Source organism: Tachyglossus aculeatus, chromosome 5 (genome assembly GCF_015852505.1).
Source record: "Tachyglossus aculeatus isolate mTacAcu1 chromosome 5, mTacAcu1.pri, whole genome shotgun sequence".
Classification (NCBI taxonomy): Eukaryota; Metazoa; Chordata; class Mammalia; order Monotremata; family Tachyglossidae; genus Tachyglossus; species Tachyglossus aculeatus.
The window spans coordinates 17,759,184-17,776,344 of NC_052070.1; the positions used below are offsets into that span (position 1 = coordinate 17,759,184).

Sequence of the window (17,161 nt, forward strand, 5' to 3'; positions counted from 1 at the left end):
AAGGGTTTCCTCATCTATAGAATATTCTCCCTCATAAAATGTTCTCCCTCACCCTCAACCTTTAGATTGTGAGCACCACATGGGACCAGTACTGTGTCTGACCCAATTTTCTTATATCTTTTTTAAAAAAATGGCATTTGTTAAGTGATTACTATGTGCTAGGTACTGTTCTAAGCACTGGGGTAGATGCAAGGTAATCAGGTTAGACATAGTCCACATCCCACATGGGGCTTACAGTCTTAATCCCCAGCATGGCATAGTGGATAGAGCACAAGCCTGGGAGTCAGAAGGTCATGGGTTCTAGTCCCGGATCTGCCACTTATCTTCTGTGTGACCTTGGGCAAGTCACTTTACTTCTCTTGGCCTCAGTTACCTCATCTATAAAATGGGGATTGAGACTGTGAGCCCCACTTGGGACATCCTCTCGCCTGCCTCTAATTTTTCCCCTTCTAGACCATACCGTAATTGTTGTTATTTTACAGCTGAGATAACTGAGGCACAGAGAAGTGAAGTGACTTCCCACAGTCACACAACAGACAAGTGGCAGAGCCAGGATTAGAACCCAGGACCCTCTGACTCCCAGGCCCGGGCTCTATCCACTAGGCTGTGCTGCTTCTCTTGGCACATAGTGAGCTCTTAACAAAGACCATGATTATTATTATTAGGAAGAGTGGAGATCTAGCAGATTTAGGCAGGGAGGAAATTTCAGTTTGGACAGGGAGAGGCAGGAGAGGCAAGAGTGAAGTATGCTTATAAGATGGGCATTCGAAGGAGTGAAGCATGCAAATGGTGGAATAACGGGCAAAGAGAGCATATATGTAAGAGCTGCAGAGCCTTAGAGCCAAAATTCAGGAGTTTTTGCCAGATGTGGGAAGATGCCATGGGGAGTTTTTGAGGAGTGGAGAGTCATGTGCTTTGCAGCGTTTCAGGAAGTTCTAAATTCTAAACTGAACAAGGGGAAAGGGGGTTGAATTTGCTATCTGGACTTCCTGAATTCCCACCAGCACCTGGCCAGTGTATCCTAAGAAGCTGATAGAACTAAAGGAGTCCCTGTTGGAAGGATATCTATTGGGATAAGTGGTTTTTTAATCGGAAGTTTTGGGGAAGAGAAGCTGTTCAGATATGAAGTAGCCTGTTTTCGGGAAGGAGCCTGACTGGAAACTACTGCTAGCTGGCATTCAGGGCTGAGTCTTCTGGGCAGTGCTTTGCTTCAGCTACTCAGTATCTTCATCAGAGCCAGCCTCTGCAGTAATTCTGCGGGTTAGAAATTCATCTTGGGTCATCGCTTCACACAACATTGGATCCCTGTGCCTTTTTCACCCTTTAAAAAAGAAGGTGGAATTGAAAACATCTTGGTTACCTCTATAGGTTAGGTTAGGTTAGGTTACCTCTATAAAGATCTTTCTGTCAATTAGTGTGGCATCTCAAGCAATGAATATGGATATAGTGTGCATTGGCAAAAGTTTCCACAGACACACACGCACATGCAAGACTCCTGTCTGTTCAGAAGGGCTGGCTGTGACGGGTGGAGCCTTCCATGAACACAGCCCAGATTGGATCTGGAAAACCCAAACAGTACTTTTCCCCAAAAACCTAGTTTGTTGAAACTTGGAGAAGTCTATATTCTCTAATTATTTATTTATTTGTAATCATGTCTGTCTTTCTAGTCTGTAAGCTCGTTGTGAGCAGGGGATGTGTCTGTTTATTGTTATACTGTATTCTCGCAAGTGCTTAGTACAATGCTTTGTACACAGTGAGTGCTCAATAAATATGATTGAATGAATGAAAGTCTAAGCTCCTTGAGGGCAGGAAATATGTCGGCCAACTACTCTCCTAAGTGCTTAGTACAGTGCTGTGCACACAATCAGCCCTCAGTTAATACACGTGATTGATTGGTTGATACCCCTTCCTGAGCCAGGCCCAAAAGTGTCCGGTGACCTGTTTCAAACTGATTTCTTGGTCCAGCTGATCGGCCCAGAGAACAACCGGAATCCAACCCGTCTGACAGGAACCGAGCTAAAGTTAGAATCGCGTGTGCTGCTCAGTCGTGGGGCTGCTTCAAGGCCCTCAGCTGCAGCTGCTTCCTGTTTCCTACGTGCTCCGGGCACAGTCGTGTGGATCAGATTCCAGGGAAGCAGAGGCGAAAAGCAGCAGGCGGGAAAGGAAAGTTAATGGAAGGATAGCCAGGGTTTTCAATGAAACTCACCGATCTGGCGGCAGGGAAATGATGCTGCCCCTATCCTGGGCATAATGTGAGAGTCTGGAGGGGAGGGGAGAGAGAATTAGAAGGGACCTTCCGACTTTTAAGGTGGCAGGGAGATTTCAAATATGAACCAGACCTAACACTGGAGTGGCAAAAAACAACAACAAAAAACCAGAAAGATGAACAGTGAACCTCCCCGTATTTCTGTTTCCCAAAACGTAAAGCTTTGAAAATGTTCACACAGCCTTGTCTCTAAAGTATTTTAATTAAAAAAGATATCATAGAAGGGAGACAGAAAGCAAAGCGAGTGTTCGCGAGCCAACTCTGTGGCACTGTTTATTTTGTTTCTTACAGCTAATCACAACGAATGCCTTTTCTTTAGAAAGGAGGGATACTAAACTGATTGTAGTATTGAAGATACTTTGGTTTTTTTATTCTTTATGTGGAGCAGAAGTGGGATTTTTTTATACAGTGAGCTCATGAAAGCAAGAGTGATACTCTGAAACATACTAACATGAACAGAATAGTGTATTTAGTATTTCAAGTTAATTTTGTCCCCAAACCTCTATTTGTCATTCACAAGAACAGCAATAAATTCATACTTTTCCCTTAAAAGGAAGAAAAGTAATAGGCTCTCCTCTTCTTCCTCCACCACCATCAGCATCATCCTCTCTTCCTCCTCATCACATTCACAGAGTTACGTTGAACCCTTATCCAAAGGAAGTTAATCCAAGCTTACAAAGAACATACTTTCTAAAATGTAGAATAGCTGAGACTAATTTTAGAAACAGGTAGGGGTAAGGAAAAATTCATTTTTCTAATTTGGGTAAAAGTCTGTGGATAGTTTTCCTTCCTCAAAATAGAAGTATCCCAGGTCATTTTTACTCTGCAAGATTTTTTCCCCAAGAAAGTAAAGCCAAGTTGCAACTAGAAGGCACTAAGAATTCAGAGGACTAAAATACTGTAAGCCTCCCTTTCACAGTTTATTTTTCCTAGCCACTCCCTACCCAAGAACAGGAAATGAATGGTTATTGTAACTGAGCTTTAGAAAATATAAACACACTTTGTTTTAACCATAGATTAGTGTCTTCTGTGACTTAGGGTTATCCATCCCAGAAGTAAGAATTAAGTTCTCTAAAAAGAAAGAATTCTGTTCTTTGAACGTTCAGTCCATTTCCATGACTGTGCAAGCTCAGGGGTTAAATATGTGTTGGAATCGAATCCTATAAATCACAACAAACCATCTTTGGAGCCTCCAAGTAAATAAATAAATAAGCCAAACCCTTAATTTCCTTTGTGTTTCCTAAAGGTCAAGTGCTGCAAATATTGGCCAGATGACACAGAGATATATAAAGACATTAAAGTGACCCTGATAGAAACAGAGCTGCTGGCAGAATATGTGATTCGAACGTTTGCTGTAGAGAAGGTAAGTTTTCCCACCTCACCCTGGCCGGGTCTGCTCTATCTTGGCTCTTCTGGGAGTCTGCAGGACTCCACTAAATCGTCTCTGTCTGGGATGGTTTAAATTGGGTCCAGTCCAACCATGGGGGGAATGAAATAAACCTCTTCACTCTTAGAGCCTGTGAAAAGCCCCAGATCCCATAACTGAAGCAAAGTACCTTATATTTTCCCTCTTTCCCACATTTTCCTTACTTCCCCTCCCGTGCAGATTGTTTTTCTTTCTGTTGCTTTCCATATTATGTCCACCATTCTTCCCGTTCTTTCTTAGTTTCTTCCTTTCTCTGTCTCTTCTTTATCTCTCACAGTGTCTATCTTGCTGTGCCTGTGTGTGGCTCCCTCTGTGTCACTGTCTCTCTCAGATAAAAGAACCATTTTGGTGAAATTTTCTCCTTGTCTGCTTGGCCAGTTTTCTGCTACAGTCCCTTTCCTTTTGGTTGTTTTTCAGTAGCCCAGCATCATGTATACAGTTCCATGGGCTAATTCCAGGTTGACAAGAAGCAGCTTATGCTTTGTATGGAATCTCTCTACTCCCTTGACACTCTTCAGACTTCAGGTTCCAGCACAAGTGGTTCTGATTTCAGGCCACAGAAACATCCATTGGGAAGTAAATGGAGGTCCATTAGGTACACCATAAACCTTGGATGAGACACCATGGCAGTCTTTATTCAGCATTGCTCCATGCACTGGAGGGAGAAGGCAGGCCGCCCTGGGATCCATTCTGAATCAACTGAAGAGCATGTGTGCCACACAGGATCATCTTCTCAGTGGAAAAAGCATCATGGGGCCCTCCACCACCATTTCCTATGTCAACATCTTTGTTGTTCAGATCTCTCAAAAAGGAAATGGACTACAGAGATTTATCAATCCATCAATGGTATTTATTGAGTGCTTAATCTGTGCGGAGCACTGCTTTAAGTGTCTGGAAGAGTACAGTACAACAGAATTAGCAAAAATGTGCCCTGTCCATAATAAACTTACAGTCCGGAGGGGAGGAAGACGGGCATTAATATGAATAAATAATTTATAATAAATAATTTCAAGATATGTACATAAGTCCTGTGGGGTGGGAGGTGGGGCAAATATCAGATGTCCAGAGGTCACAGATACAAATGCATAGATGACGCAGAAGGGAGCCAGAGAAAAGAGGGCTTAATTGGGGAAGGCCTTCTGAAGAACATGTGACCTTAATTGTGCTTTAAAGGTGGAGAGAGTGGTGGTCTGGTGTATATTGAAGGGGAAGGAGTTCCAAGGTAGGAGGGGAACGTGTGGGAAAGGGGTAGGTGGTGAGATAGGAGAGATTAGGGCACAACAAATAAACTGGTGCCAGAGGGCGGAGTGTGCCAGCTGGGCTGTAGTAGGAGATTAGTGAGGTGAGGTAGGATTAATCAATGATATATATGTAACCTTTAAGCTTGTTGTGGACAGAAAGTGTGTTTACCAACTCTGCTGTATTGTATTCTCCCAAACAGAGCAGTGCATTGCACACAATAAATGCTCAGTAAATGCCACTGATTGATTGATTGATTGAATTCTTGATTGGGTGCTTACTGAGTGCAAAGGTCTTTACTAAGCACCTGAAAGCAGGAAAAGGGAGAGAGAGAGCAAGTGTACTTAACTGCTCTGTGCCTCTGTTTCCTCATCTGTAAAATGTTCTCTCCCCCCTCTCTAGACTGTGAGCTCATTGTGGGCAGGGATTGTCACAGTTTATTGTTGTATTGTACTTTCCTAAGTGCTTAGTAAGGTGCTCCGCACACAGTAAACACTGAATAAATGTAATTGGATGACTAATAAATATGAATGAATGAATGAATGTTCTCCCTCTCAGACTATGAGTCCTGTGAGTTATAAGGACTGTGTCTGATCTGACTGTAGCTATGCCAGCACCTAGCACAGTGCTTGGCACATGGTGACATATACCACAATTATTACAATTTGTTATTATTGTCATTAATGCCTTCTCCTGTCAGGAAAAACTGGTCTCCCTAATTTGCAGATCTGCATTTCATAGACTTATAAAGGTGGAAGGGACTGGTTTATTCTAATCTTTTTCTCTTACAATCGAGATTTTTTTTCATTCTTTTTTCTTTTATAAGCAGGCAGGAGGCTTGGGGACTTTAAAGACTTTGGAGTTCAGGTTGAGTCTAATTCTTCAAGTTCTGAGGTTCACACTTTGATGTCAGCTTTTTACTTCTTAGCCAGGATTGGAAAAAACATATGGAGGATTTTTCTATGGCTCTTAGCAAGAGCACTCATGAATAACTACATTAAAACAGATAGGGATAAAAGACCCTAGATAATAAATAAAAAAAAGCCTTCATCCAAAAACAATCATTTAAACCCCAAGTCCTTTGAACAAGAGGCAGTTTTTAATAAGCTGAGAATGCATCATCGTGGCTAAAGAAAGGGTTTATTTGTTTCTGTTCTTTGTAGTCTTCTTTTCATTCTTATTCAACTCCCATACATCCCCAGCTCCCCTGAAACATTTCTGCACTAGCAAGTCATTTCAATATGCCTCTAAGCTCAGCCACCAAAGGAAGAAAAGGTGAAGAGGGTGGGGAGAGTGTCAAGCACTTAATACAGTGCTCTGCACACAGTAAACACTCGATAAATACCATTGATTGGCTGACAGTTGGGGGATCAGAGAAGGAGACTCATTAACACATCCAGAGAAGCCAGTGGCCACTGATGATTTGGAAGGGAAGAAGGGGTAAAGTTAAATCTCTGGGCATTTGAAACCTTTCAGAGGGCTGATCAAAAACACATTGGGAGCTTTTAAACTGGAATTTGGAGATTCTCTTTGGTTTAGAGGTGCTGACCATTTGGGTCTGCTTTGGATTATAATGATAATAATAATGATGATGGTATTTGTTAAGCACTTACTATGTGCAAAGCACTGTTCTAAGCGCTGGGGGGATACAAGGTGATCATGTTGTCCCACGTGGGGCTCATAGTCTTAATCCCCTCTTTACAGATGAGGGAACTGAGGCACAGAGTAGTTAAGTGACTTGCCCAAAGTCACACAGCTGACAGTTGGCGGAGCCATGATTTGAATCCATGACCTCCGACTCCAAAACCCGTGCTCTTTCCACTGAGCGCTTCTCTGGTGCAACGGATCCGTTATAGTGCAACCGATGGCTGAAGAAAATGAAAAATAGGTTTGTGCCCTGCTCCAGAATCTCCCTTCAGGACGTTGCTGATTTGTACTTCCCAAGCGCATAGTACAGTGCTTTGCACACAGTAAGCGCTCAGTAAATACGATTGAATGAATGAATAAACTACGGACAAATTCTGAACCGTCAGGACTGGGAATTTGCTTAGAGGATTGATTCTAGTGCTAGTGATTTACACAGCGCCACTTCCACTGACTCTTCCCTACTACTGAGGTTCCTGCTGGGAAAAAGCGTGGAACGAGAGAGTAGGCCAGTGGGGGGACAAGAAATGGGTCTTTTACATAAAGAACCATTTGTAGCAGAAGTGACCCTAGCTCACCGCTGACGCTCTGCTTAGCTCCATAGCTCACCAGGCAGTTGCCTTGGTAACTGCTGGGCTTCTTCACTGCCCATATTAGCTGGCAATGTTTCAGATTCTTGCCAGACTGGACCCTCTCACGGAGCTCCCCAGAAACCTTCTCCACTAATGGGTAGCCCCAGCAGAGAGATGTGTACCCCGCCTGCAGTTTTCCTCAGATCCACATGGAAGGGAATGCAAAAAGAAAAATAGATGATGGCTGTTGTTTTTTTTTTTATCCCGATCCGGCATCTCTCTCCCCTCCCATAGGCCCCGTGTTTGAAAGAAATCTTCCATGGTTGCAAAATGGTTTTCCCTTTAACCAGTGAGAAGCAGTGTTGCCTGGTGGACAAAGCATGGGCCTGGGGGTCAGGAGGATGTGGGTTCTAATCCTGGCTCCACCATTTGTCTGCTGTGTGCCCTTGGGCAAGTTGATTAACTTCTCTGGGCCTCAGTTACTTCATTTGTAAATTGGGGATTAAGACTCTAAGCCCCATGTGGGACAGGGACTGTGTCCAACCTGAATTGCTTGTCTTCCCCAGGGCTTAGAACAGTGCTTGTTACATAGTAAGCACTCAACAAATACCATCATTATCATTATTATTAACCGCAACAGCAAAGGGCCCTGAGCTCAGGGAAGCCTTCATTGGTGAGGGCCTGCTGTCCCAGGTAGGGAAAGGAGCTCAGAAGCATAGCGCAGTGCTCTGCACATAGTAAGAACCCAGTAAATAAACCATGGATTAATAGGAGGACTGTAGGCAGCCATCCCTGCTACTCCATGAAGGAAAATTCGAGGAGTACCACTTCTTTTATTTTCCCTTATTGCTCATAATTGAAATATCCCTGAGTTGGCCAACCTTCTCCCCAGTATCGTACCTGAGCACTGTGAGTTACTGTTCCCCATATCAAAATTACCAAGGTCAACCTTCAACAAACATGCTGGAGAAGCAGCATTGCATAATGGATAGAGCACAGGCTTGGTAGAAGGTCATTAGTTCTAATCCTGGCTCCACCACTTGTCTGCTATGTGACCTTGGGCAAGTCATTTTACTTCTCTGGGCCTCAGTTACCTCATCTGTAAAATGAAGATTGAGACTGTGAGCACTCTGTGGGGCAGGGACTGTGTCCAACCCAATTTGCTTGTATCCACCCCAGCGCTTAGTACAGTGCCTGGCACATAGTAAGTGCTTAACAAATAATAATAATAATGATGGCATTTGCTAAGCGCTTACTGTGTGCAAAGCACTGGGGAGGATTCAAGGTGATCAGGTTGTCCCACGTGGGACTCACAGTCTTAATCCCCATTTTACAGATGAGGTAACTGAGGCCTAGAGAAGTTGTGACTTTCCCAAGATCGCTCAGCTGACAAATGGCAGAGCCAGGATTTGAACCCATGAGCTCTTACTCCCAAGCCCATGTTCTTTCCATTGAGCCACACTGCTTCTACAATTATTATGATCATTATTATTATTGTTATTAAAAAGACAGCTTAAAGCATGAGATGGGTCAGGGCTCCCATCCACAATTCCTGGGCAGAAATCTTACATTCCTGTTTAATCTAGAGAGGGTAACATCTCTTCTCTGTAAAGTCCTTGGACCTTTGTTTGATACCTTCTGACATAGACGAGACTGGATTTTCTTGATTAGAAATGTACTTTTTTTCTTTACCGTATTTTTAAGTGCTTACACTGTGCCAGCCCTGTACTAAGCGCTGGAGTAGATATGAGCTAATCATGTTGGATATAGTCCAAGTCCCACATAGGGCTCAAAGTCTTAATCCCCATTTTACAGATGAGGTAACTCAAGCACAGAAAAATTAAGTGACTTCCCCAAGGTCACACAGCAGATAAGTGGCAGAGTCGGGATTAGAACCCAGTTCCTTATTAATAATGTTAATTATTATTATTATTGTTATGGCATTGGTTAAGCACTTACTGTATGCCAGCCACTGTACTAAACACTGGGGTAGATACAAGGAAATTGGGTTGGGCACGGTCCCTATCCCACATGGGGCTCAAGAGTCTTAATCCCCATTTTACAGATTAGGTAACTGAGGCACAGAGAAGTGAAGTGACTTGCCCAAGGCCACACAGCAGACAAGTGGCTGAGCCAGAATTAGAACCCAGATCCTTCTGACTCCCAGGCCAATGCTGTAGCCACTAGCCAGACTGAGGGTTGTTGTCGTCGGCTCTTTGTGGGCAGGGAATATGTCTACCAACTCTGTTATACTGTGCTTTCCCAAGTGCTTAGTACAGTGCTCAGTGTACAGTAAGCACTCGATAAATGTGATGGATTGATCTAGCACAGTCATCACCTTCCAGTGGAAATATTTGAGGCCCTTGTTATTTAAATCTTTCTGAAAAAAAAAAGACTGTTCTAACCTTTTGGGTTTGGCATTCCTGCTTAGGGACCAGTGGAAAAAAAGCAATCAGCAGTGAAAAGTTTGGGGACTTTCCTGGCTTGGCCCCTTTTAAAAAGCCGCTAAAAACTGGAGCCACCCTTTCTCTGCATTCCCATAGCTAGAACTCAACTGGGCGGTAATGTTTGTAGTAAAAACAGATCTGCTTTTCCAGAGAAATGAGAAATCAGATATAACACATGTAGTTATCATCTACTTTTACCTTGAATACACATTCAGGGTTTGGAGGGTTTGGTGTGTGTACAGATCACCTTCCTTGTGGCCAAAAGGAAGGAAGAATTGAACACTGATTTATCTCTAGGCTGTTTGCTCGTTATGGGAAGAGAATTTATTTATATGAATGTCTGTCTCCCCTTCTAGACTGTAAGCACATTGTGGGCAGGGAATATGTCTGTTTATTGTTATATTGTACTCTCTCAAGCACCTAGTACAGTGCTTTGCACATAGTAAGTGCTCAGTAAATACAATTGAATGAAAGAATGGATGAACGTGTCTGCTAATTCTGCTGTATTGAACTCTCACAAGCTCAGTACAGTGGTCTGCACATAGTAAGCTCTTAATAAATATGATTGATTGATAGATCTCTGGGTTGTCATCCCTATGGCTCCAGAGCCAGTTTCCTCCAGCTGCCCAGCCTGACTCTGAGCTCAGTTCAATCGAAGGTATTTACTGAGTGCTTACTATGTGCAGAGCACTGTACTAAGCACTTGGGAGAGTGCAGTATAATAGAGCTGGTAGACATGTCCCCTGCCCACAACAAACCTACAGTTCTTGTGTTAAAGGTTTTGCCGTGGCTGAGCAAGATGTAGTCTTGCAAAAGAAAGTTCCCCAAACCAACAGTCCTGGAACTTTATAGCCTGGTGACTTTCCCTCCTCCTAATAGATAGTATGACGGGACTCCCATAGACCCACAGAGCTGAGAGGGAGCATGAGGGGTGATCTGCTTAAGCCCTCTGTCTTCAAGCAGGTGATAGAGCATGGGCCTGGGATTCGGAAGGGCCTGGGTTCTAATCCCAGCTCTGCCACCGGTCTGCTGTGTGACCGTGGGCAAGTAATTTCCCTCCTCTGGGCCTCAGTTACTTCATCTATAAAATTGGGGATTAAGACTCTGAGCCCCATGCGGAACTGGGCTGTGTCCAACCTGAGCAGCAGCGTGGCTAAGTGGAAAGAGCATGGGCTTGGAAGTCAGAGGTCATGGGTTCTAATCCTGCTCCGCCACTTGTCAACTGTGTGACTTTGGGTAAATCACTCAACTTCTCTGTGCCTCAGTTACCTCATCTGTAAAATGGGGATTAAGACTGTGAGCCCTATGTGGGACAACCTGATTACCTTGTAGCTCCCCCAGCACTTAGAACAGTGCTTGGAACATAGTAAGAGCTTAACAAATACAATTCAATCAGTCATATTTATTGAGCACTTAATGTGTTCAGAGCACTGTACTAAGCACTTGGGAAGTACAAATCGTCAAGATATAGAGATGGTCCCTACCCTACAATGGGCTCACCGTCTAGAAGGGGGAGACAGACAACAAAACAAGTAGACAGTTTTCAAAGTCGTCAGAATAAATAGAATTATAGCTATATACACATCATTAATAAAATAGAGTAATAAATATGTACAAATATACACAAGTGCTGTGGGGAGGGGAAGGCGTAGAGTGGGGGGGCGATGGGGAGGGGACAAGGAGTAGAGGAAAAGGGGGGGCTCGGTCTGGGAAGGCCTCCTGGAGGAGGTGAGCTCTCAGTAGGGCTTTGAAGGGAAGAAGAGAGCTAGTTTGGGGGATGTGTGGAGGGAGGGAATTCCAGGCCAGGGGTAGGGCCAGGGGATGATGGCAGGACAGATGAGAATGAGGCCCAGTGAGGAGGTTAGCAGCAGAGGAGTGGAGGGTGCAGGCTGGGCTGGAGAAAGAGAGAAGGGAGGTGAGGTAGAAGGGGGCGAGGTGATGGAGAGCTTTGTAGCTGAAAGAGAAGTTTTTGTTTGGTGCGTAGGTTGACAGGCAGCCAATGGAGATTTTTGAGGAGGGGATTGACATGCCCAGATTGTTTCTGTACAAAGATAATCCAGGCAGCAGAGTGAAGTATAGACTGAAGCGGGGAGAGACAGGAGGATGGGAGATCAGAAAGGAGCCATTATTATTATTATCTACTCCAGTGCTTTGTACAGTGCCTGGCCCATAGTAAGTACTTAGTAGGTGCTGCTGTCACCACAAAGCAACTGCACTGAGAAATGTCACTCCATCCCCACTCCACCCTTTTTTGTTCCTCTGCAGTCATTTGATCCCCTGAGCACTTTGATGCTTACCGTGCCCCCCAGCCCAAAACTCTTATCTACATTTCCTTGTTCTCTGCTCCTTCCCCTATCTGTGATTGATTTTAATGCCTATCTGCCCCATTAGATTGTAAGCTTCTGGAGGACAACCTATCAATTATATTTATTTAGCATTTAAAGTGTTCAGAGCACTGTCCTAAGTGCTTAAGAGGGTGCAATACAATAGAGTTGGTAGCTTCATTTCCGGCACACAATGATTTTATAATCTAGCAGACAGGGATCATGTCTATCAACTCTGTTGTATTGTGGGCAGGGAATGTATCTGGTCATTGTTGTATTGTACTCTTCCAAGTGCTTAGTACTGCATTCTGCACACAGTAAGTGCTCAATAAATACAATCGAGTGATTGGATACTCTCCCAAGCACTTCATGCAATGCTCAGCACGCAGTAGGCACTCAGTTAATATCATTGATTTATTGCTCCTGGTTTTCTTGTGGGCAGGGAACGTGTCTACCAAGTCTATTGTATTTTACTCTCTCAAGCACTTAGTACAGTGCCCTGCACACCATAAGTGCTCAATACATACTACTGATTGATTGATTGGTTTGAGGCATCCTGCCCAGATCCAATTCACCCTGTTAGCCAGTGAACCTGCCCTGACAACAAATCCTGTTTACTAACACACTGTGTTACCTCCGTCTGTGCAGATGAACCTCCCCAGCACAAGGCAATGATGAGTCCGTGGAGAACAAAAAAGCAAGCCATATTCCTTGCTTAGAAAACAGCCTGCAACTGGGGAGGAAAGGATATCCGTGTTTGAATAGGATTTGCAATTTGGTTCCCCTCTCCAAACATCCGGCCTCCTTCCTAGATACTAACGAGCATCTGCAAGTTTATGTTCGAGCTGCCAATTAAACCGAGAATTCATTTCTTCCCCTGTGTTTCATAAAACCCTCCCCTGGTTCTCTAACCTGGATCCTGAATGTTCAGTGACAGCGAACATCGACTTCCCCCTCCGGTTTGTAATTCCAATTCCCACTCCTCATTTTTCTTTCGTTCCTCCGCTCCACATCCTGGCTGGCAGAGAGGAGCTCATGAAATCCGGGAGATCAGACAGTTCCATTTCACCGGCTGGCCAGACCACGGGGTGCCATACCACGCCACCGGGCTGCTGGGATTCGTCCGACAAGTCAAATCCAAGAGTCCCCCCAACGCGGGCCCCCTAGTCGTGCACTGCAGGTGAGCAGGATGGCCTAGTGGGAAGAGCACAGGCCTGAGAGTCAGAGAATGTGGATTCTAATCTCAGCTCTGCCACTTGCCTGTTTTTTGGCCTTGGGCAGGTCATTTCACTTCTCTGAGCCTTGGTTTCCTCACCTATAAAATGGGGATTCGATACTTGTTCTTCTTCCCACTTAGACTGTGAGCTCACTGTGGGAGGGAAGGTGTCTGTTTGTTTATATTTTGTACTCTCCCAAGCACTTAGTACAGTGCTTTGCTCACGGTAAGCTCTCAGTAAATACGATGAATGAATGCATGAATGAGACCGTGAGTCTCATGTGGGTCAGGATCTGAGTCCAACCTGGTTATCTCGTATCTACCTCACTGCTTAATACAGTACTTGGCCCATCATAAGTGCTTAACAAATACCATTAAAAAAAAGGAATCTAAGGGGAGGCTCCTCGGCCTCTTGAGCAAGGAAGCCATGACGTCTGACTGCCCGGGGCCTCACTGCCACTAACAGGCCCCTCTTTCTTTCTGCCGCAGTGCTGGGGCCGGGAGAACCGGATGCTTCATCGTCATCGACATTATGCTGGACATGGCTGAGAGAGAGGGCGTGGTGGATATTTACAACTGTGTCAGGGAGCTGCGATCTCGGAGAGTTAATATGGTGCAGACCGAGGTACGGGCGTCCCTGCTGGAAGACGACCTTGCAGGGTGGGATTCGGCTGGAACGTGGTCTAGGACAAGTAGCGGGGTGGCCTAGTGGGAAGAGCAAAGGCTGAGAGTCAGAGGACCTGGCTTCTAATCCCACCTCCACCACTTAGCTGCTGGGTGACCTTGGGCAAGTCACATACCTTCTCATTGCCTCAGTTCTCTCATCTTCAGAATGGGGATACAGTACCTGTTCTCCTTCCCTCTGTAAGCCCCATGTGGGACCTGATTATCTTGTATCTACCCCAGCACTTAGTACTGTGCTTAGCGCATAGTAAGTGCTTCACAAATGGTACTATTTTTATTCTTCTTATTATTGTTACCATGGCGTGTCTGTGAACTGGTTAGATGAGAAGCCACTCAGCAAGGAGTACTGTTTCAAGCAGATGATTGGGTCTTTTAACCATACCGATTATCAGCAGTTCTTTAGTACTGCAGAGAAAGCCAATTGCCCCTCATGTTCATGTTTACTAGAGACTGATTTGAAACAGTGCACATTGCCTCTCTGGAAGGTGCTAATGATACATCTGAGGTGTCAGAGAAACAGGTAAAGTACAAAGCAGAAAACAAGCCTAGTAAGGCTTTATCATCATCCACAGTCAAAATTTTACCTCGTGGTGATAAAGTCAAAATTCCATTTCTGTTGTTTTTGACACGTCTTTCCCCTAACCCCTTGTTTCTCAGAGAAACAATTGTTGACAGAATTTTTGGCGAGCACAGGGGTTTGGAGGAGAAATCTTAGAATCTGTGCCGGTTTCCTCTATGGAGCTATGGATTAAACTCCTAGGTTTTGCATCCCCCAACTCTCTGGAAAAGTTCCGAGTCTCTGTCTCTTGGCTGCCCTTCTCTTGTCCTTTAAAAAGGAAGTAGATAAAGTACTTGAGGAAGAGGTGTTCAGTTCTAGAAGATCGGTGGCATTATGAACTGTTGAAAGGCAGGCCCTGGAAGCCAGAGTTGGCCAAGAGCTACAAGACAGTCAGTCCCTGGCCGGGGACTAGGTTTGGTTTCTGCATATGACTATGGAATTTTACAGAGCTTGAATATAATTTCTTCCATTTATACTTCTGCAAGAGCTGATAATCGAGTCAAAAGGAATACAAGTGGCCTGGGGTGCTTATTTTTTTCAGAATGGGCTTCTCAGGATGGATGGAGCAAAGATTCATTTTTCATTAATACTTTCATTACACAAGGTGTGTCATGCCATCTGGCACGTAATTCAGGAAGTGATGGAAGGATTGGAAAGGCCACTTTGGTTTTCATGCAAGTGAAAAGAAATTGGTGCTGGGACTCTGAAAACCATGTCTGCCAATCTCCTCATCTGGGGGAGAGACTCTTTTTGTAAAAGGACAGGGCCTGTTTAGTGTGGTGGAGGGATTTTGGAGTTCCATGTATTTCCAGAAATTGGCCTGCCCTTTTTTAAGAAAGCAAGAGGATGTGTTTCTTCCTCAAGTCATGCTAATTACAATGGGACTTTGCTTTGCCTGTGTTTTATGAATGTCATTACAGCCCCATGGCCCATCCTGGTTTGCATCTCAGTGAATCGAGCCATGTTGTGGCAAGAAGACTTCTCCGAGCAGGGCTTGGTACAGTAAATGGGAGGCTCTAGGCTTCCCTAAATTCCCAACTCTTCCTCCACAATTGAGACCAATAGACCGTGGTTCTGCCTGTGTTTCTCTGGTTTAAGACCTTGCTATCTTAGAGGAATTGCTATTGGGGCAATAATAATATAGGCTTCAAATCAACCCTGTTTTGTCATCGTCCAAGAGCTAGCTGTCTTCCAGTAACCTTGGCTGTGTTTCCCTTGGACTAACATGAAATTTCATCCTATTGGCCAGGAGCAATACGTGTTTATCCATGATGCAATCCTCGAAGCCTGCCTCTGTGGAGATACATCGGTTCCTGCATCTCAGGTTAGGTCCCTGTACTATGACATGAACAAACTGGATCCTCAGACAAACTCCAGTCAACTCAAAGAGGAGTTTCGGGTAAGCCACAAGGGCCAGTGTCCCAATTGATCAGTCAATCAATGATCAATCAATGGTATGTATTGGCGTTAGGACAGTGATCTGCACATAAGCGCTCAGTAAATATGATTGAATGAATTGAGTGCTTACTGGGTGCAGAGCACTGTACTAAGCACTTGGGAGAGTACAATATAACAGAGTTGGTTGACAGGTTCCCTGCCCACAGTGAATGTCCCTTCTAGACTGTAAGCTTATCATGGGCAGGGAGAGGGGGGAAGAGCAAAGGGAGCAAGTCAGGGTGACGCAGAGGGAGTGGGAGATGAGGAAAAGTAGGGCTTAGTCTGGGAAGGCCTCCTTGAGGAGATGTGCCTTCAGTAAGGCTTTGAAGGTGGGGAGAGTCATTGCCTCATGGATTTGAAGAGGGAAGGAGTTCCAGGAACGTGAAATCTAACCCTGACTGTGTGAGGGAGTTTAGCCATGGTTTGCATTTGCTTTCTCTCCCTGCTGAGTTTGTATCCTGCCATATTCTGAAAGCTCAATCAGATGTGCATTTCCTCATGGGATGCGATCGTTCTCATCCAAACTGATCACTTAGAGACTTTATGGGAGAAAGGCGGTGGTGAGGAGGAGGAATTCAGTCAATCAGTAGAATGTATCGAGTGCCTGTGTAAAGAACATTCTACTCAGTAACAGAAGCAGCATTTATCAAGTGCCCACTTGGTGCAGTGCACTTTACTAAGCACTTGGGAAGTACAGGATAATAAATTGACTCATTCCTTGCACACAAGGAGTTTACAGTTTAGGGAAGGGGACGGATGCTAGACTAAATTACAGTAGGAGGAGGCAGTAAAGTCTAGATGCATGTATATTCATTTATTTATTCATATTTATTGAGCGCTTACTGTGTGCAGAGCACTGTACTAAGCGCTTGGAAAGGTATCCAGATACTTGGGTGACATGAAATTACTTAACTGACTGGAAGTGGGGGGAGATCTAGGAAAGGAAGAAGAGAGGTTAATCAGGGAAGGCTTCCTAGAGGAGATGCAATTTCAGAAGGGCTTTGAGGAGGAAAGCAGTCGTCTGACAAATGTAAAGGGCGAAGGAGTTCCAGAAAGAAGGGAGGGTACGTGCTAGGGTCAGCAGCGAGAAGGATGAGAAAATGGCATTTTGTTTCCTCCCTCCCCCAGTTTTGCAGGATTTGAGAAATTCATGTTTTGGCAGCTTGACCTAGATTCAACCCTCGCCCTTACTATGCAGGTGACTTGAGTGACATTTAGGTTCCTCGAACTGAAGGATTTCACCTTTCTAATTGAAGTGCATTCCTCATCCATCGTTTCTGCCTTACTAAAATGGATGCTGAGGTGCTGGTTCTCAACTGAATTGGAATTGTGTGTGTTTAAATTGGG

The 17,161-nt window shown here is 44.6% G+C and overlaps 1 protein-coding gene across 10 annotated transcripts in view; it reads left to right on the forward strand.

Annotated features, from left to right (window-relative positions):
• The window catches only part of PTPRM (protein tyrosine phosphatase receptor type M), an 892,842-nt gene that overhangs the window by 844,764 nt on the left and 30,917 nt on the right, over positions 1-17,161 (forward strand). For all 10 annotated transcript variants that reach the window (XM_038746194.1, XM_038746195.1, XM_038746197.1 and 7 more), the window contains 4 exons: positions 3,513-3,629; positions 12,944-13,098; positions 13,624-13,759; positions 15,627-15,776. In XM_038746194.1, coding sequence (XP_038602122.1) covers positions 3,513-3,629; positions 12,944-13,098; positions 13,624-13,759; positions 15,627-15,776 — 558 coding nt within the window. The remainder of the gene's footprint in view (positions 1-3,512; positions 3,630-12,943; positions 13,099-13,623; positions 13,760-15,626; positions 15,777-17,161) is intronic.